The sequence below is a fragment of the Spermophilus citellus genome (assembly GCF_964194105.1).
Source record: "Spermophilus citellus genome assembly, chromosome: 7".
Classification (NCBI taxonomy): domain Eukaryota; kingdom Metazoa; phylum Chordata; class Mammalia; order Rodentia; family Sciuridae; genus Spermophilus; species Spermophilus citellus.
Genome location: NC_138188.1, coordinates 105,567,139 through 105,589,511, shown reverse-complemented (window position 1 = coordinate 105,589,511; position 22,373 = coordinate 105,567,139). Strand labels below are relative to the sequence as shown.

General features: G+C 31.6%; 1 protein-coding gene across 1 annotated transcript in view; it reads right to left on the bottom strand.

The window, feature by feature from the left end:
• STXBP5L (syntaxin binding protein 5L) overlaps positions 1-22,373 on the bottom strand; it is a 356,600-nt gene that overhangs the window by 171,710 nt on the left and 162,517 nt on the right. Inside the window, exons 11-14 of the mRNA XM_081302277.1 lie at positions 13,546-13,700; positions 8,470-8,542; positions 4,355-4,502; positions 3,404-3,471 (exon numbers count right to left, since the gene is read on the bottom strand). Coding sequence (XP_081158403.1) covers positions 3,404-3,471; positions 4,355-4,502; positions 8,470-8,542; positions 13,546-13,700 — 444 coding nt within the window. The remainder of the gene's footprint in view (positions 1-3,403; positions 3,472-4,354; positions 4,503-8,469; positions 8,543-13,545; positions 13,701-22,373) is intronic.

Sequence of the window (22,373 nt, the reverse complement as noted above, 5' to 3'; positions counted from 1 at the left end):
CATCTGTTTGCAGTACTGAAAATTCTTTAATACTAAAACAGACTGATGAACTCTCTTTGTTCTCAGTGGCCCCCAGGTATCCAAAGCATAGCCATCAATGCTGTGTCCAGTAAAACAGAAACCAGTTCTTTAAGCAGCTGCCGAAAATCCAACACTAGATGTATGCTTCATTCTTCTCTTTCACTTTCGAAAGAAAAACTGTAAGTTGCACTTTTATTCTGATTGTTGGCTGTGCCAGCTTGGAAGAGAGGCTAAGTTCTAAATGAAACTTCTTTCCTTGCCCAATTCAATGTGCTGTTCTTGGCTTTGAGTTTACCCGGAGTACTCCAACTTCCAAACTCTAGAGTTCTCATAAAAAACGTATGGACTGTACACTAGTTAAAAAGTTAGTATTCTCTATGGAGAATGAAGTCCAGAGTTTCTATTCTACCACTTGACTGACATTATTCTCCACTGATTCTTTTTTTTTTATACTTTTTCCATCCTTTTATTCTCAATCTGCCTATACCATTACATTTGAAGTGAATATAAACACACACACACACACACACACACACACACACACACACACACACGGGTCATGATTTTTAATCCATTCTGCCTATCTGTATATTTGAATGGATGTATTTAGACTGTTTTATATTTAATGTAAATATTGATATGTTCAGGCTTAAGTCTGTTGCTTTTATTTTTCTTTTCTGTTTTTCCCAAGTTATTTTTGTTTTCATTTTCTGCTCTCCTATTGATTACCTTAATTATTTTATTGCATACATCTTGATGTGCCAATAACATTTTGAGTATATCTCTTTGTCTAAAATTTTCGTGGTCAACTTTTACATTACATTTTATATTCATAACACAAAGATGTCTTTATTACTAGGTCAAGGGAAATACAAAAGCTCCATTTCCCTTTACACCTTTTCACCCTTTCCCACTTATAATCAGCCTAAATATTTCCTGTACACATTTGGATCCACATTAGACAATGTTAATACAATCTATGCTTTGACCATCATATATTATATATACTTTTAAAAGCCCAAGAGAAGGAAAGCTTATTGTATTTATCCAAAATTTTATTTACTGGGCTTTTTCTTTTGTCTTGATACTCCAACTTTCCTCCATTTCTTCCATTTTCTTTCTGTGCAAACAATGTCCTTTAGCCAATTTTTTTAAAGGTAGGTTTCATGTTGGATACATTCTCTTAGTTTCCTTCATCTGAGAATGTCTTGATTTCTGATATTTTCACTGGGTATAGGATGCTATTTTTGTTTTTGCTGTATTGTTCAGGCTGGTCTTGAAATCGTGAATCCAAGCAATCCTCCCACCTCAGTCTCCTGAGTACTGGGACTACAAGCATAAACTGCTACACTTGGCTTAGGATTCTGGATTCTTGTTTTTGGGTTTTTTTTTTTCTTCTTCTAGTACTTGAAGAATACTGAAGTTTCCTTTTGGCTCCAAAGGTTTCTAATGAGAAATATGCTTTCACACATGTAAGGTGTCATTTCTCTCTTGTGGTTTTCAAGACTCTTATCTCTGTGCTTAGGTTTAGAAGTTTGAGTATGGTATATCTTGATATGGATTTCTTGGAGTTTACTCAGCTTTTTAAATCTGTAAGTTCACATCTTTTGCTAAATTTGATATATTTTCAGCCATTATTTTCTTAGATCATTTTTCAGCCCTACCTTCATTCTTCTCTCATTGACTTCCACTAACACAAGGGGTAGGGAGTAGTGGCTCCTCATTACTGCTGGACAATGGCGGGAATTTTGGCTCCCTTGTGGTCACCACTGATACCACAAAGGACAAGTTTTGCCCTGTGGAGCTGAAAGTTACATATTCCTACTGTGCTTTCTCTGACAATCTGGGGAAGTTGGAACACTCCATTATAACCTGATAAAGCCTAGGTTTCCCACTTGGCCTTTCCTTAAAGTAGGATGTGGTGGATTTGTGTTTATGTGTGTGTGTGTCTGTATTATATGTCTAAAGAAATTATTTTTTAAAAGTTTTATGTCTTAATAATGTTCCACTTTCCATATCCCTTGGTTTGAGTACTGGCTTTCATTTATTTGTTTCATGTCTGTGCACTTTCACAGTTCCACATTACCAGCTTCTTTAGTTCCACTTATAGGATATATGAGACAGAAAGAAGACATAAGGAATTTAGTAGCATACTTGTATTTAGGATTTGGATACCTTAGCCAGTCTGATTTCCTAGTTGTTTTATGTTTGGCTTACACATAACATCCAGGAATTTGGATTATAATTAGTGGGGAAAAGTACCTTTACTATATCTGCCCATTGACAGAACTCATTATTATTGTCTAGATTTCATGATTAACTTTAGCTGTGTCTCTCTTTTCATTCCTAATATTAGAATATGAAGTAGGTTGTCATGTAAAGCAAGAAAATTTGTGGTGCTACTGGTTTTGAAGCACACTTATTTTTTCCATATTTTTATTGGTGCATTATGATTATACATATAGTGAGATTTCTTGTTATATATCTATACAGGCACATAATATAACAATATAATTTGGTCTTTATCACTCTCCAGCACTCCTCTTGTTCCTCGATCCTCCTTCCCTCTGGGTCATTTCCTCTTCTCTATTAACTTTGATTTTTCTGAGATCATACCCATCTTTTTTTCCCTTTATTCTCTTTACCTTCCACATATGAGAGAAAGCATACAACCAATAACTTTCTGCATTTGGCTTATTTCATTTTACATAGTGGCTTCAAGTTCCATTTTCCTGCAAATGATAAAATTTCATTCTTTTTCCATTCATCCACTGAAGGACAGCTAGACTAACTAGTTCTATCATTTGGCTATTGTGAATTCTGCTATTACAAACATAGGTATTCATGTATCATTATAGCATGATGATTTTAATTCTTTAGGATAAAGACTGAAAGTGGTATAGCTAGGTCATATGGGGGTTCCATTATTAGTCTTGTGAGGAACCTTTATACTCATTCTGGCTATACTGATTTACAATCCCACTAACAGCATAAAGTTGAAGCACACTTTAAAAAACCATTCAATAGGGAATATAAAGCAATGATTCCCGGACATAGCAGGAATTAAGAAATGTGGGTAAGGACATTTCTAATGTAAATATTCTATGGTTTCCAGAGGAAATCGTCCCTGACTGATCTCTCCTGATATTCACCCTTTGATGTTCTTCTGCTGATATAATTTATAGTGTTTTTTTTTGTGGTTGTTGCAATTCTGTTTCCAGTAGTTTCTTCCATTAAGATTAAAATCTTTCAATTGAAGCTATTTCTTATATTTTTACTTAAAAAACTATTAGTCTGCAAAGAGCACAATTACCCAAAAGGGTCAAGATTCAGCAAACATATTTTTGTTATAAACTGACAGCTCAAATAACATCTTACTTACCCAGTGACAATAATTTCTGGATATGTCTGTGCTCCAAGGTTCCAAGCTCCTCCACTGATTGGCCACTCCTAAATAGATTGTCCAAGAAGAATACATAAATTTTATTTTTTAGTTTAAATGACTTTGAAACTTAAAATGAAAATATTTTTAAAGGTTTGCTTAACATTAAATTGCTATAAAATATTAAAGGATGAAATGTGAAGTTACCGTTTAATTCTTTCAATGAACAAACACCTCTCTAAACACACAATTCTATTTCCTTTAAAACTATATTTTAGTTAATGTTACCATTCATATAAACAAATAAAAGAAGTATTTTTAATTGTACAAATACAATGTTGCTACATGAATCATATAGTCTGTGTGCTACCCATCTTTTATGATGCCATTTTAACATAATGCTAAATAAGTAGCGCCTCTTAGAGTTTTTCACCCCAATATAACTGGGCAAATAACAGAAAGCACAATATATAGTCTGTGACAATTGCAAATATTTTCATCTTGTAGTAAATATATAAAAAAATAAGTTTTAGAATGTTACTAACAAATGACTTTAAATAATTATTTTTCCTAATCATTATTTAATAAATGATAAACTAGGGAGAAATGACACAAATGTCTTAAAATATAATCCTTCATCTAAAATAATTAAAGGTTACATATTTTTATTTTAATGTTAGTTTAAGTATATAGCATACAAGTATGTTAATAAATATATTAATATCTTTGTATATAATTATATACTTAATGTATAAGAAATTTATATTTTTGTAGACTTAAAACTATGTAAAATTCAGAAAATTTGGATTTCAGAAGTTATATCACTTATGATGCCAGATTCTGATTTCAAAAGAATTTAGCTCAAGTCCTTTTGTATGGAAAGTCAGAAAATGAAAGGAAAAAGTATGTCAAAATGATATGAATATAAGAAAATTTGCTTATAATTTTTACCTTATTACTGTATCCTTGTTTTTTATGCTTGACTCCTATAGAATACAGTACTAAAATCAAGTCTGGAGGGCAATCGGCAAAATATGCTGTGCATGTAACTGGTGATTCATGAATGTCCATGGGATATGGATTTTCAAAGATAGGAAAACTAATAGATAAAGAAAATATATTAGTGTCATTTTGCAAAGATAAAAAAGAATTTTATAAAAAATATTTTTTATAAAGTAAGCTATAAAATGTCTCTAAACATTAATTACAAATTTCACTTGTTTTCTTGTACTAAAATACAAGAATTACACAAACCAAATGCCTTTTTAAAACAGTCATCTATAAAATGTAATATTAATACAAATAGAAAAGTACTCAAATTGATTTTCTTCTCAGAAGCCAACATTTCACAGTGGCATATCTTTGATAATACAGATAAAATGAATTAAACAGAATATATGCAAAAAGTTCACTCATTAAAAATCATATTAAATGGGTATTTCACATAAATAGTTATATAAAATATGCAAACATTAAAGTATCAGTAAAATTTGATATTTTCTAAAGGGAGGTTATAAATAGGCAAATTTTTAATTTTTTGAAGGAGTATATAAAAGATGTGCATAATGGTAGGTGTTTGCGTATCTGTGAATGTTTTAAAGATAATTTCCTAAGTAACAGAGCTGGAATGAAGATTTATGCATGTAATGAATTTCCTCAAGCCTACTGTAATTTTAAAAAGGAATGAATACAGAATAAAATAAAAAATCTTGTAGTTATAATGTATTCAAAACATCTCATGTAACAGGCACTGTACAACATGAAATGAGTAGTAGTCTATGCTGCCTCTGTTCAAAGTCTGTGATCACACTACTTCTGATTTAATATTATTATTGGGGGATGGATGTTAAAAATAATTTTCTCTTTATTATTAGTAACTTAATTAGGAATTTAATCCAATCATGAGAGAATATAGTGAGTGTGTGGATATGTGTTTGTAATATGTGATGGGGAGTGTGTTGACAGGAATTTTCTTTCTACCACTCTGAAATGCTGCAAAGGTATGATATTCCAGATAAAGATAACAGTACATACAAAATCAAGTAGAAAGGAGTTAAACATAGTAAAGAACAAGTAGGCTAAACTAGATAGATTAAAATTTCTGTTTCAAATTATAATTAACATTTCTGAGATTGAAGAATTAGACAAAGGGCTGGGGATGTGGCTCAAGCGGTAGCGCGCTCGCTTGGCATGCATGCGGCCTGGGTTCGATCCTCAGCACCACATACAAACAAAGATGTTGTGTCCGCCAATAACTAAAAAATAAATATTAAAAAATTCTCTCTCTCTCTTCTCTCTAAAAAAATATAAATTAAAAGAATTAGACATAAAACAAATAATCTGTCTTCCAGACTTACATCTTACAATTTGGTAATAGCAAGAGGTAACAATGATAGGCTCCTGACAAGGCACTGAAGAGAGAAACAAAAATTTACTATAACTTTTTATATGAAAAAGTAAAAACAATGCTGTGGAAATGAAAATAAGAAACCAAGAATAAGAATTTGTACACCCTATTTTTTCCTTCATGTTGGAAATTAAATGGTAAGAGAGAGATTTGAAAAGGACTCCCAAGTTACAACTTGTTTCAATACTCAACATATCTACTTAAAAGGAATATATACTGTCAGTTTGGACATGTTAAATTTCATGTAAAAGTGAATGAAATGGGAATATCACATAAGTCACATGTGTTAAAAAAGCAAAAGTCCAAACTCAAATTGGATCAGATACCTAGGAATTTGACCAAGCTATCTACTCCTCAGTATTTATCTGAAAAAACTAAATATAGGTTCATCAATGTTTATAGCAACTCCATTCACAAAATCCAAGTTATGGAACCAGCCCAAGTGCCTGTCAATAGATGAATGGATAAAGAAAATGTGATGTGTATACACACACACACACACACACACACACACACACACACGATGGAGTTTTACTCAATCATAAAGAAGAATAAAAATATGGTATTTTCTGTTAAATGGATGCTAAGTGATAAAAGCCAGAATCAGAAAATCAAGAGTTGAACATTTTCTCACATATGTGGAAATGAGACCGAAAATAAGGAAAAAAAATCATATGTGTGAATCCCATGAAAATGGAAGGGACATCAGTGGAAAAGAAAGGGATTGAGGGTGAGGAAAAGGGAGGAGGAGTGGAATGAAATTGAACAAATTATGCTATGTACATATGTGAATTTGTCACAGTGAATTTCACCTTTATGCATATGTATAAAGCATTAATTTAAAAAGCTATAAATAGAAGTTAGACCAGTAGAGTAACAAAGGAGAAGGGAGGAAAGGAGGAAAAGGAAAAAATTCTAGGGACTGAAATAGAACAAATTATATTCCATGCATGCCTGTGATTACATAAAATTAAACCTCATTATTACATAATACACTAATAAAACATTTTTTTGGTGGGGGTATCGGGGGTTGAACTCAGGGGAACTCAACCACTGAGCTGCATCTCCATCCTAATTTGTATTTTATTTAAAGATAAGGTCTCATTGAGTTGCTTAGCTCCTCGATGTTGCTGAGGCCTCAGCCTCCCAAGTACCTGGGATTACAGATATGTGCTACCATGCCCAGCAAACATTTTTAAAATGAGAAAAAAAAGAAAAAATAGTGCTAAAAAGTAAAATGTTAGATAAAACTTGTAAACTAAATGTAAATTCATATAAAGAAATGAGAATCATAACACATGTATAGCAACTTTCATGTTACACATATTTTGCCACAATGAAAAAAATTTAATAAACACACTGAAAAGTGAAGTATTAAAGGTAAGTATAGTGAGTCTTGGAGGATACTAGACAGGTATGAAGAACCAACAAATATTACATGCAAAGCAGAGCTGAGCACCAAGGAGATCAGAAGAATACATTTTAATAAAACTTACAAAAGAACTTGTTAGATGAAGAAATATAAATCCTTACATTACACAAAATTGTCAAGTTTAATGTTGATATGTAGGGCTTTCCAGAATTCACAGTTATGATGATCTTAGAGTCAAAATCCTACATCTCCATCACATTATTGACATATATGGCAAATTGGTATAAAGAAGAACATTGGCTCTTATATTTACAAGCTATGTTGAAAGTTTAATTCAAACTAATTTATTTAACAAAAATTTATTGAGAACCTAATTCCATGTGAGCATACAACCTCTCATGGAGCCTATTGTTTATTAGGGAGACAATGTTTAAACAACAAAGGGAAAATTGTATCTATGTCAATATGAAGTAAGGAATATGAGGGCTATGAAGTATTAGGATATTTGACCAAGATTTCTTTTTAATTAGGAAGTGATTTCTAAGTTGAGATTCCTAAGATATTTGGAAAAAAAGATTGTTCCAGGTAAAGGGGAAAGAATATACAAAATTCTTCTTTAGACATAAGGGATTAAAATCAGTGGGTCTAGAATACACACTGAGGGAAATTAATTTCATGCCTATCACCATTTATAATAAAAATGTATAGCCTGAAGACAATGTTCATCAATTTCAAGTCCACTGCCAACATAAGGGAGCTGAGAGCACCACTCTTCCAGAAATATCCTCTATTTGTTTCAAATGTCCACAACATAATGTAAAAGAATAGAAAGTAAAAGAAGACCCCAATCCTCTCTATCCCCAAGATCCCGCTTATCACATGTCATTTTCATTTAATCAGTTTTTATTCCAGTCAATAGACTAGCTGCCATCTGTCTGTTAACATTTTTTATAACAATTGCAAGTTTTTGTAACAATTGTTTTTGCTTATTAATGAGATGTCAGAAATGTGATCCACTTTATGTACTGAGTCTTCAAATGCTTCTATCCAAATATCAGGTGTTGTCTTAAAGATATCTGAAAATATTCTCAGTTCTCTTTGGATTAGTTTTGATCATTTAACTAAATCATATTTCTGTAATTTTGGGAAAACAATTTTTCACATAAAGAAAACTAACCATCTAAAGAATACTAAAAAGTCAATTATCTAAAATGTACTTTCTTCAATTTAACTGTAATGAAAAGAATTTTAAAATAGTTCATGTTAATCTATATGTAAATAACTTACTTGCTTTGTGTCAGATCAACTACAATGAGATCTTTCTCCAGAAGTACGACAACAGCATAGGGTTCTTGAAATTCTACAAGTAAACATTTAAAAATTTAAGTTTTCAGATTGCATTCATAAAAATCACCAAAATTTCATTTTCTTTAGTTCTTATACAAATAATTATTATTATTTAAATGATCTGAGAAGACCAAAATAAGAACAAAAATGGCAGAGCACTTTATAAAACTATGTTGTTTTTCTCAATTTTAATGTTAACATTACTTTGGAGAACAAGAAAAAATGAAACTTAATACTATGGAATTAAATACATCAGATAATTATGAAGTGGTGATAGTAATGAGTTATGTGAGGAGATGAGGTTATCACTTTCATTTACAAGTAATTATACTCTTTGTAACCTTAGTATTTTAGATCTGATATCATGCCTACATTAGATGTACTGAGGAAATACTAATTCTGTTTCGATATGATCCATATTCACCTCCCTATGAAAGTAACAGTACTTGTACTAAAGTTTACTTTCAATTTAATGTGACTTAACACGAATGCTGCCAATATAATGAAAATGAATGGAATTCAGAGTTAGGAGGACTGTGTTAAAGTATAATATAGGACAGTACATTCTTTTGCTGTCATTTGAACAAAAGAAGAGATAAGTGAGTGCATATATACATAGGTTATTTTGGGGAGAATAAATAAATAAATTGGTAACATTATTGTCTCAGGAAGGGCATTAAGAAACTTTTCATTATTTTTTGCTGTGTATTGTATGTTCTCTCTTCTGGTAGTTTGATGTATGAACTGTTTTAATGGTGCAAACAGAGATTGCCTACTCTGTGCCTAGGAATATATATCTAGAAAAAGCAGAGAGTATGAGAATAGTCTAATATGTTTAAGTTTCTAAAATCTAACCTTCCCTCCCTCCTTCATTTTCTTTTCCCTTAAGAGCGAAAATAACAGAGCACTTTATAAAACTATGTTGTTTTTCTCAATTTTAATATTAACATTACTTTGGAGAACAAGAAAAAATGAAACTTAATACTATGGAATTAAATAGATCAAGCAGCTACTGAGCCTATTCAGGTTTTTTTCCTTCTTCCAATATATTCCAGAAACTGTTTTATGAACAATGGATATATGGGAAATAAGACTGTCAAGGTACTCTTTCTCATTTAGTTTACAGTACTCTTTGTCATGTAGTTGGATGTTTTCCAACCATGAATAAGTAAAGAAATAAGAAAATTTCTGGAAATTATGTGTGCTATGACTACGGTTAGGGATAGGGATAAATTAGGACATAAAAATTATTTACATTTAGAGGAAGAGGGATACTAATTTAGTTAGAGTCAAGGAAGTCATTGCTTTTTTATAATAAAGGACTAAAGGAAAGTTATAGTAAAAGAATTATTCTCAATTTAAGGAAGACGTATTTATAAACAAATTTTATGTTCATGATATTTGATTTTCAATAGTTAGAATACGTATTATTATTTTTCCATTTTATGCTATAAAACAGATACAAAGAAGTTAAGAACTTGACAACAAGGTTATGCAAGCAGTACATGATCAAGCTAAAACTTTAACACAGGCCTTCTGACTCTGAATCCCACCTCATTTTCATCATATTAGCAGTTTATACTGGCTATGTTGAAAATTATTAAATCCTAAATCCAACAATCACTTGGCAGGAGTTTTGTTCAAAGGATTCAAATCTTGGATGTGAAATTTAAATACTGGAATACATAATTTTCATAGTCCCTCCAGACCCAAGCAGCTATTGAGCCTATTCAGGTTTATGTTTAAATCCACATGTGTATGAGAGAAAAACTGTAAAACACAAAACAAAATCCTGAAAAAGAGCTGGCACTTGCTGGTGCATAGTACTTGGATATATATCTATGTGACAGAATGTCTATATACTGTTTGCTATTCAAATTGTTCTCAAACTGAAACTTTCTCTCTTTTTCCTTGTCTATAGAGTTGTTTTAAGGTTTTCAATCTTGTTTCAATGTTTTGTTTTTCAGTTTGAAGAACAGCAGGGTTCCATGTGACTAGTTATTATCACTTTGCCTTCTTTCCTTACTGGTTATAAAGTAAGGGCTATTAAAATAACTGAGACACTGATATGTATAAAGTTATAAATAAATCATAATTTTAGGTAATTATATTTGTTTTAGTTTACTGTTGTTCCTTACAAATAACAAAAACTGGCAGCAGAGGTCTCAACTTTATAGAAGTACCTTATATGCTGTGATGACTAATGAACAAAAAAAATTCTTTAGGAATCAAAGTTAGGTTCAATTTTGTATCTACTATTTACTAAGAGTTTTAACTTGGGCAAATTAGTCAATTTCTTTGACTTCCAATTCATTTACCCATTGAAATGACACAATAATAACTAAAGGTTAGATGTACATGAAGATGTTTATTGGAAAGCCTGGCAAAGTAAGTGCCAGCTGCCAACTGTATTCTTCATCTATTGGATTGGTTTATTCCTAACTTTAATCCTAGCCTTCAACATAGTAAAAGTGTTAATAACTTGGTTTAACCTATGCACAATATTTGTCATTATGCAACTACAAAAAGATTGAAATCCTGAATTTATTCATATGAAATAATTAAAATTTTAAGTGAAAAAGTATGATATAGGATAGTGCATACAGCATGCTGTCATTTGTAAAAAAAAAAAGAGAGAGATAATATGTAATTAAATGAGTACATAAATGCATAGATTGTTTTAGGAAGAATACATAAGTAAATTAGTAACATCACTTGACTCTTGAAGGGCAATGAAAAAATTTTCACTATGTATTACTGAGTATCATTAACCATTTTAATATTTAAAAACACATTTTAATAGTTAATAAGATACATTTATAATTCACTGGTAAAATTAAACTACTTCTAACCCCTAGCAAATGAAAAGTTCAATATTCATTACCAATTGTAAAACAGAGATTTATATATGTGTTTTAGAAGTAATAGGCATGGTTGCAGTACATTTATATTTTATTACATATCATTAGAACTTACCCTAACTTCTCTATTGGTGTCTAGAAATGTTATGTTTGTTCTTTGTAACAACACATTCTCAATTTTTATTACTGGCATATCTTCTTCCTCAAGCTATTAACATAAAGTATTTTCCCAACTTCAGCTTTTGGTCCTTTACTCTTTTTGCTTTTTCTTCCTATATTTCTTTGTTATTCATTCTCATAAATCCACAGAACATTTATATTCTAATGATTTATGAATAAATATTGTTAAGACTTTTTCTGTCCTCTCAACTACTCCACTGACTTAGTCTTTCTCTTTTCAAAAACTACTATTGTGCATGAAACTACTAATCTTAAAACGTGGTTATTGCTGGCTCATTTTTCAAGTCAGTCCCTAATCCAGTTGTTCACAAAATTCAGAGGATTTTCCTCACTGAATTCTATAGGTAGTGTTTTAAACATACATTATTACAAAAGTCTCTCAGTTGGAATCTGGATTTAAGATTTCAGTGTCTCTCTTCAAACCTACATACTGTTTTTGAGTAAATCTTACTAAAATTAATGCTTTCTTTCATTTTAGCATTTCCTCAAAATTCTTCATAGTTCCCTATTTCCAAAAATCTCTAAAACAGAAATTTTTTCTAAATTGATCTCACACAAGCAAACCTTACAGTTTTTGAAATGATTATCAATATCCTTTATAAGGTCTACCTAAATCCTAGTTTTCTGTGATGCTTTTATGAATATTTCAGTCATCAAGTATTTATCAGCCTATTAATTCATACATTATATTCTGAATCATACAACTCAGCATTTAATTAAGGTCTTACATTTACTTCAACTCAGCAAGTCATAATTAGGTCACTCATCTGATCAGACTTTAGGCAACCTGACGTCAGAGACCCAGTTTCATATTTTATCTGTTTGTTTAACAAGTCTTTGTAGTAGTGAGTGCATAGATGCATTCAATAAATATTTGATGATTGATTAACACAGGTAATTTCTTTCTAGCAATTCTGGACATAAGCTGTACATTGATTGTTATTTATTCTACCTTTTAATTATGAAACTCAATAATTTAAAAGAAATTAATGCATTTAATAATGAAACACAACATGCATATCTTCATAGTTTAAAAAGTATATTCACTTGACCTTCCAAATGGGGACAATGTTATTATTATCTTTCTATAAATGACAAATGAAATGTAAAATGTCTTGCTCAATATGACACAGCCAGTAAGTAGCATAACTAAACCATAAACCCAATATTCTGTCCTCAAGTTCAGTGCTCTTTCCCCATACTTATGTTCCCTTTTAAAAATGTAATAATGTATACACATATTATGTTCTTTCAATAATAAGATAATATTTCATTTTTACATTTTCCTATTTCTCAGTTTTATATATCATTAAGGTATTTTATCACTATTAGATTTAATTATACAGTTTGCATGGATTTAAAATAGTTTCTTCATTTACAAAAAGCTTTTATTTATACTCAGCTTGATAAAAATATATATACATCTCTCCTTCTGAATATCCTCTGACTAATCATTCTCAAAATTGAAATAAATCACTAACCACACATCAGCAATCCTATAGTAATCAGATGTGCTGCAGTTGCATCTGAACCAAAGCCAGATGTGAAACAGATGCAGCACCACCATAGTTACAGATCACTGATATCAGGTAAGTGCTTTAACTTTGATTGACTTTGGGATGGGATGGGTGGAGCTGGTCTAGGAGAGACTATTAGGAGACCTCAGTTTCCCCAAGTGATTTTACCCTGGACCCCTATCGGACCCTCCCAGCTCAGCTTCCACCATCCTTATCAAAGTTTAAAGCACTTACCTGATATTAGAACCTGAAACGCCAGCACTGCTGCACTACATCTGTCTTACTTCCAGTTTGTCAAGTAGGTACAATTGCAGAACCTGCTCCAGCACCTGTAGCTCACAGTGTACCACAGTGGATATCTGCTGCCAAAACTGAAAATATTGAACCTTAATTTTGTTAGGAACTTCTCATTTCAAAATTATTTTTTCAATAATTACAGTTTCATTTTAGATACTTACCATTTGGATAGGGTGTTTCACATAAAGTTAGAAATTCAACAATAGGATGATCCATTTCAAGTACTGTAATTGCTTTTCCATGCATGATGGTTAAACTTGGTCTTCTGCAAGCTTTGTCATAGGACAGCCCACCAGAGAATATTATGAATGGTTCACTACATAGGAAAAAAAGTTAATGAGACTGAGAAGTCCTTTAAGATGATACAAAGTCAAAGGACCGAGCCTTTAAAGAACAGGCTCACATTTTCCCTTTTCTGGATATATATTCTAACCACTAGAATAACTAATGGATAAGCCTAAAGGTGTTGGGAGTGGTGTTGAGGAAAACCAGTGAGGTTGGAGATAAGTGGAAGTGCTCACTGACTCTCAAAGGAACATCTTTTGGTTCCCAAATTCTTTATAATGACCCTCAGAATATTAAAGTTTTTATTAGACTATCCAGTAAATTAGTTGGAATCTGGAGCTCCAGATCCCTAAAAGATAAAATAAAGCAAACTAATACATAATGAAATGTGACATTAAAAAATACAGGATAGAGGATGACAAGAAAATTCTGGATATGGAGTGTTTGTGGGGAAAAGTTTATAATAAAAAGATGGAGACAGATAACATGTAAAGGAAAAATAGTTTACCAAAGATAATTATGATCCCTTCTCAATTTTACTTATGGATAGCCAGCTACATCTATCTTGCTCAAGTAACTTAAGAGTAATCTTTTAGTTTATTAGTTTTCTAGATACAATTAGATGATAGAATAGGATTGAGATGATTATTAACTATTATAGCTGCCTGAAAATTATGAAATAGCCTCACAATTTTTCACTTTCCTCTTAAATCAATACCTATATATCTTCAGTATATGTATCGGGAAAAAATATATTGACCTGAGATATTTTCAAAATGTAAAAACGAAATCAAAAATATTCTTCCCCAAATAAGTTTATAAAAAGAACTGGACACTTTAACTGTATCAAATTCTTTGAGAATATGCTTCCCTAAGTAATTCACTTCTGTCCTATCTGTTAAACTAGAAATTATGAGATTTTCTTTTTTTTCCATTTTGTATGGTTCACAGTACCAAACATTTGCTAATCTTATGCTGGAAATATAATAACAACAAAGACTTTTTAAAGTTTATATCAAAACCTCTATAGCAAATGCCTGTAGTGATTTTTCTTTAGAATGTTGTCTTAATATTTTAACACAAGCACATGAATAGTAAAGAAAAATGTTCTGACTTATTCTTTCCTCTGCATTGGTTTGAGTGATGTTCTTGCACCAGTGATTTGACATAGTAAATGACCATCTTACTAATGGTGATATTAAAAAGCATGGTTGCTCTCTTTTGAACTAGATATTTCCTTGTATCCTATAATACATTATAAACATTAACTATATATAATTTATTTATAGAAAATTAGCAAGTACAGGCATACAATGTGTCTTTCCCAATCTGGACAGTTAAAGAAGGAAGAATCATTTCAATAATTTATATTTATTTCACATTTCTCATAGTTGTCAATGAACTACAGTCAAATTTAGACTAAGAATCATTATGATTTCTTTTAGACTGTGGATATTTGGACGATCTTTATTTCTTAACTAAATTAATGCATAGTCTAACATTTGTACAGCCTTCAGTAACCTAGAGGGTTTTTAGATTACCTCTGTGTTGCTAAAATCACAAAGAGTCTGTGCTTTAAGTATGAAACACCTAATATAATCAATTTGTCTTTATTTTGATGTTGTAGATTGTGGCCTATTTACCTGTGGCAACATCTCTCAGTACTCTTAACCTCGGTGCTCCTCTGCTTTTTAGCCTCCTTGTGCTTTAAGCTTCAGGTCAGAGGTAATTTTCTTTTATTTTTCTTTCTTTTTCTTGGTACCAAAGATGATTGAACCCAGGGATGCTTAACCACTGAGCCACATCCTCATCCTTTTTTATTTATTTTGAGACAGGAGGTCTCAATAAATAGCTTAAGACCTGGCTAAGTTGCTGAGGTTGGCCTTCAACCTTGATTCTCCTGCCTCAGACATCTGAGCAACTGTGATTACAGGCATGCACCACTGTACTCCAGAGAGGTAATTTTGTAATAAAGTAATAATCATGAAAAATAGATACAACGTACTAATATAGCCAAGTACATGGGATAATAGTAATTATGATCAATAACATGATTATTCTATATTACAAATCTAAAGAATTAGATCTACATATGGTTAGATTACCAATAACTAGAACAAATCTTTAAGAGTAATGCAATAATTCACACAATGTGGAATACAATGACTCTAATAATGACAATAAATAATAGTAATTTCTACTTATAAAGAACCCACCATGTAACTTTAACAAACTTAGGACATTTTATGCCTTATGCATGATTTCATGTAATCCTCACAAGCATCATAGTGAAATAAGTACTGCTGGTGAGGATAAAGGTTCAAGAGTTAATCAAAACTTCCAAGGCCACACAGATGTCTTACTCCAAAACTCAGATCTTAATCAGTATTTTATACTGCTTTTATTTAAATTCCTAAATCCTAAAGTACCTTCTCTTCATTTTCATCCTTTTCTCTGGAACCAAATTGTTATCCTTTAAGTCCTATTTCTGACAGCTTCTTTCCCAAGAAGAATTTCCCTGATCTCTATCTCACAGTTCTCCTCCCCACTATCCTCAAGGCTTTGATGTTAGATGCCCTTTCTCTATGTTCCCAAGTTTCTATAAATTACCTTACATGTTTTATAAAAACTACTAGTTTATGGCTTTGCTTCTGCTACTAACACATAACAAATTCAAAAGCAGCCAGTAATTTCATTTTAGTACAAAACAAAGCACACAGTGCATAGAATATAATAATAACTTAATAACTGTTATTTTAGCTGAATTAAAATGAATCTTATTAAATACTTCATATAGAAATATTTTTAAAAGGGCCTCTGAGCAACAAAATAGATGTCATTAAGTCCCTGGATCATATACTTCATCATGGAAAACTGTCAGATATTCACATAAACCTCATTTTACAAGTCTGGCTTTTGTTTTTACAGGTTTTTAAAAATATGAAATTAAGAATAATTAATATCAAGAATCAATAAATGGGATGGATTCAAACTAAAAAAGTTTCTTTTCAGCAAAAGAAACAATCAGTGAGGTGAATAAAGAGCCTACTAATTGGGAACAAATTCTTACCACACTCATGGCAGAGCACTAATCTCTAGAATATATAAAGAACTCAAAAATCTTAACACCAAAAAACCAAATAACCCAATCAATAAATGGGCCAAGGACATGAAGAGACACTTCTCAGAAAATGATATACAATCAATCAACAAATATATGAAAAAAATGTTCAACATTTCTAGCAATTAGAGAAATGCAAATCAAAACTACTCTAAGATTTCATCTCACTCCAGTCAGATGGCAGCTATTATGAAGACAAACAACAATATGTGTTGAAGAGGATGAGGGGGAAAAAGGTACACTGATACATTGCTGGTGGGACTGCAAATTGGTGCAGCCAATATGGAAAGCAGTATGGAGATTCCTTGGAAATCTGGGAATGGAACTACCATTTGACCCAGATATTTCTCTCCTCAGACTATACCCAAAGGACTTAAAAACAGCATACTACAGGGACACAGCCACATCAATGTTTATAACAGCACAATTCACAATAGCTAAACTGTGGAACCAACCTTGATGTCCTTCAGTAGATGAATGGATAAATAAAATGTGGTATATATACACAATGGAATATTATTCAGCTTAAAAGAGAATAAAATCATGCATGTGCAGGTAAATGGATGGAGCTGGAGAACATAATGCTAAGTGAAATTAGACAATACCCCCAAACAAAATTCTATATACTTTCTCTCATTTAAGGATGCTGATCCATAATATGCTGTGGGGGAGGGGGATGAGAGGATTAAATGAACTCTACATAGGGCAAAGGGGAAAAGGGGAAGGAAGGAAGGGGGCATAAGAGTAGGAAAGAGAGTGAAATGCAATGGTCATCGTTACCAAAGTACATGTATGAAGACACGAAGGATGTGTCTCTACTTTGTGTACAACTAGAGATGAAAAATTGTGCTCTATATGTGTAATATGAATTGTAATGCATTCGGTTATCATATATAACAAATTAAAATTTTAAAAATTTAAAAAGATGAACACAATATCTTTATTTATTTTATTTATTTTTATGTGGTGCTGAGGATCGAACCCAGTGCCTTACATGTGCAAGGCAATTGCTCTACCACTGAGCTACAACCCCAGCCCTATAAGTTTAGCTTTTAAGACTCTTAGTCTATAGAAAATCAAAGACCAAATACTAGTAGATAATAAGTTTAAAATTATACGAAGTTCTCATGGTACAATACTGAAGGGGAAATAATTTAAAAACAAATACATGAAAAAGAAAAAACAAAACTACAAGGTGTTGGGAATAAATAATAGTCCCATACACTTCAATACCCTTGAAGCATAGCACTATATAACAAGTGGTGTAAATAACAGTGAACATGAAAACACAAGTTTAAACAATAATTACTGTATTAAGAAGAGAAGAATCCCAAGATGGCAGGTTAGTGGCACCTACTACTCACCTATGTCTCCATGAAAAAAAGAATTAAAACAAATAAAATGTAGCTTCTCATAGAGATGGGGATCATGCGATAATAATGCAGTTCAATATAAGAAAGACAGATTTGAAGAAACTGATAGATGTTGGATTATGGAATAAAGAGTGAAACAAAAGGGCCAGTACCAACCATGGAAACATGGTAGAGGGAGTTGTGCACCTTTTGGGTGGCAGTAGAGGAGAAAGAGGGAGAGTCTCACTGGCACAAGAATCTGCACCCCGCAGAAATACAGGCTAACCAATTAATATTCCTAAGATTTGCATAGTGAAATGACTTTAGAGAAGTTCTCTCCATTTCTCTGCGTATACACAGTGCTCTAACTGATAACCATCTTAAGAAGGGCTTTATTGAGATTATTTCCTTGGGAATGATCATGTAGGAGAACAGAAGGCACTTTCCTTTGGAGTTCAGTGGGTCATTGAAGAAATCAGGGAAATTTACAAATTCCTAGAATCAAATGAAAATAGAAATACAACATACAAGATCCTGTGGGATACAGTATAAGCAGCACTAAGGAAAGTTTACATATATTAATATCTACATGAGATGGGGGGAGAGGGAGGGAGACACGCGCAGGAGAGAGCGAGAGCGCACTCAAGGAAATAAGCTATTGGTACAGCCAAGGTCATAGAAAAACAAAAACATATTAAACCCCAAACCAGTAAAATGAAAGAAATAATAAAGACCAGTGACTAAAAGAACAATAGAAATGATCAATAAAACACAGAATTGATTCTTTGAAAAGATAAGCAAAATTTACACACCCTTACCTAAACTAACCAAAAGAAAGAGAAGACCCAAACAAGTAAAATTAGTGATGAAACAGAATAAAATACAATTGATACCAATGAAATTAATTTGGATCACTAGGGAATATTTTGAAAATTTATATGATAATAAACTAGACAATGTAGAGGAAATGAACAAATTCCTGGCCATACATGACCTACCAAGAATCAGGAAGATATAAAAAACCTATATTGATTGATAACAAGTAAACAGATTGAAGTAGCAATAGAAAGTAAAGCCCATGATTTGATGGACACAATGCTGAATTGTATCAGACTTTTATGAAAGAACCAACATCAAGGTTCCTCAAACTATTCATGAAATATAAAAGGAAGGAACCCTTCCAGATTCAAGCCAATCTTACTGTGCTACCAAAACATGACAATGACACGACAAAAAAAAAAAAAAAAAAAAAAAAAAGAGAGCGAGAGAGAGGCTAATATCATTAATGAACAAAAATGTAAAAATCCTTAATAAAATACTGATACATTGAATTAAACAGTATGAATTACACAATTAAATACACTATGATTCATTCCAGGGTTGCAAGGATAGCACACAATATATAATTCAACAAATTTAATATAGCATATGAAGATAATCATGGATAAAAATTGTGTTATCAAAATAGATGCAAAAAAGGCCAAAACTCTACATTCCTTCATAACAAAAGCCTTGAACACATTAAGTTCAGAAGGAGCATATCTCAACAAAATGAAGACTATGCACAATAAACCCATAGAAAATATCATGCTGAATGTGTAAAAACTTAAAGCATTTCTTCTAAATTCAGGAACAAGAAAAGGGTGTCCACTCTCACCAATCTTATTCAATATAGTAGTAGTAATTTTAGCCAAAGAAATTAGGATACAGAAAGAAATAAAGCCAAAGAAACATGAAAGGGGGAAGTAAAATTATCCCTGACAGCTGATGATATGATTCTATAGTTAGAAAATCCTAAAGATTTCATCAAAAGAAGAACTGATAGACAAATTCAGTACAGTATCAAGATACAAAAATCAACTAATAGAAATCAGTATCTTTTCTATACACGAATAATAAACCGAGAAAGAAATCAGGAGAGCAATCCTATTCAAAATAACCTCAAAACTAAAAATACCTAGATATAAATAGACCTAATGAAGGAAGTGGAATACATTTACAATTAAAACTATGAAACACTAAAGAAAGATATTAAAGACCCTAGAAGATGGATAGACTTCCATATTCATGATTTCAAGAATTAAAATTATTAAAATGGTCATATTACCAAAAGTAAGATAAATTCAATGCAATCTGAATCAAAATACCAGTGACATGCTTCACAGAACTAGAAAAAAAATTCTAAAATTCACACAGACGCAAAAAGACCCTAAGTAGCCAAAGCATCGTGAGCAAACCCAGGAATGCTTCAGGCATCACAATATCAGATTTCAAACTATATTAATGAGCCAAAGGAACAAAAACAGCATGGTATTATTATAAAACAGATGCCCAGACCAATGGAATAAAATAGGGGACACAGAAATAAATTAAAACATCTACAATTATTTCTAGACAGGGGTGTCAAAAACATACATTGGAAAATGAACAACCTCTTAAATCATGGTACTGGAAAAACAGAACATCCAAATGCAGAGTGTTTGATGTCTGACTCATCTCTCTCACCCTGTACAAAAATTTACTCAAAATGCATCAAAGTTCTTCATTTAAGAATTGAAAATACTAAAAGAAAATACTAGTGCATGTGACAATTTCCTGATTAGGACTCCAGGAGCTCAGGAAATAAAAGCAAGAACTGACAAATGGAATTGCATCAAATTAAAAAGTTTCTGCACAGCAAAGTAAACAGTCAACAGAGTAAAGAGAAAACTCACATAAAGGGAGAAACTCTTTTGTCAGTTATTCATCTGACAGAGGTTTAATATCCAGAGTACATAAAGAGCTCAAAAAAAATTCAACAAAGGAGAAGTAATCCAATAAAAAATGGGCAAATGATTTAAATAGACATTTCTCAAAAGAAGTTCAAATGGCCAATAAATATATTAAAAATGCTCAATATGTTTAAGCATCAAGGATATGCAAATCAACACAACACCTAGATATCATGAAATCAGCCAGATTATTATATATAAAAATAAATGCTGGCAAGGATGGGGATAAAGGAACATTTTATATATACTGTTAGTGGGAATGTAAATTAGCACACACACTGTGGAAAAATATATAGAGAATTTCCTTAAAAAATAAAGAAAAAAGAAACATCACTTGATCTATCTATACTATTTCTTGGTTTTTACTCAAAAGAAATAGAGTATCCCTTTATTACAGAACACTAAAGGAATATCTGTATACCCATTTTGATTGTAGTACAGTTCACAATACCAAAATTATGGAATTAGCCTAGGTACCTATTAATAGATGAAGGCATTACAGAATACTATAAATAGATACACAATGAAATATTACTCAGCTATAAAAAATAATGAAATCATGACATTTCCAGGAAAATAGATGGAAGGAGGACATCATGTTAAGCAAAATAATCCAGACACAGAATGATGAGTATCACAGGTTTTCTCTCATAAAAAATATTGCATATACATACACATAATACACAGATATATGTATGTGTACATGTGTATATATGTGTATTTATATCTGTATATATATATATGTATATATTCACATATATATGAATGACTTGGAAGTAGAAGAGGGACTATTAGAGAAAGAAGACAAAAGGATGGGGGAGAGGAGTAAGGGAAAGGAAAGGTGGACACAACCAAAACACCATATATACATTTATGAAGAAGTCAAAGTGAAACTCACGAATCTGTACAATAAACGTTAATAATAAAAAGAAAAAATAGAAGAGAAGAACAGTTTCAATGTATTTTATGTCATCTTCAATGATTAAATTTGGAATATTTTAATACCTCAGTAAGGAATGGTATTAAACTGCAGTTATTTTTATACAGACTAACATTAGATAAGTCTAAAAAATATGGATGCATATTCAAAGTAACTTCTTCACATGATTAACTCAATAGATTCAGAAAAAAGCACTTGACAAAAGTACAGCACCCATTCATGTTTAAAACAACAAGAAAACTAGTGATAGAAGGAAATTATCTTAACATTGTAAAGGCTACATATGACAAACCCAAGATTATTCTGAGAGGAGAAAAATATGAAAACATTTCTTCTAAAAACAGGAATAACACAAGGATGCCAATTTTTAACACTGCTATTCAACAGAGTCCTGGAAACTCTAGCCAGAGCAATTAGTCAAGAGAAGGAAATTAAAGGAATATGAATAGGAAAAACTCAAACTACCTCTGTTGGCCGATGACATGATCCTATATTTAGGAGACTCAAAAAATTCCACTAG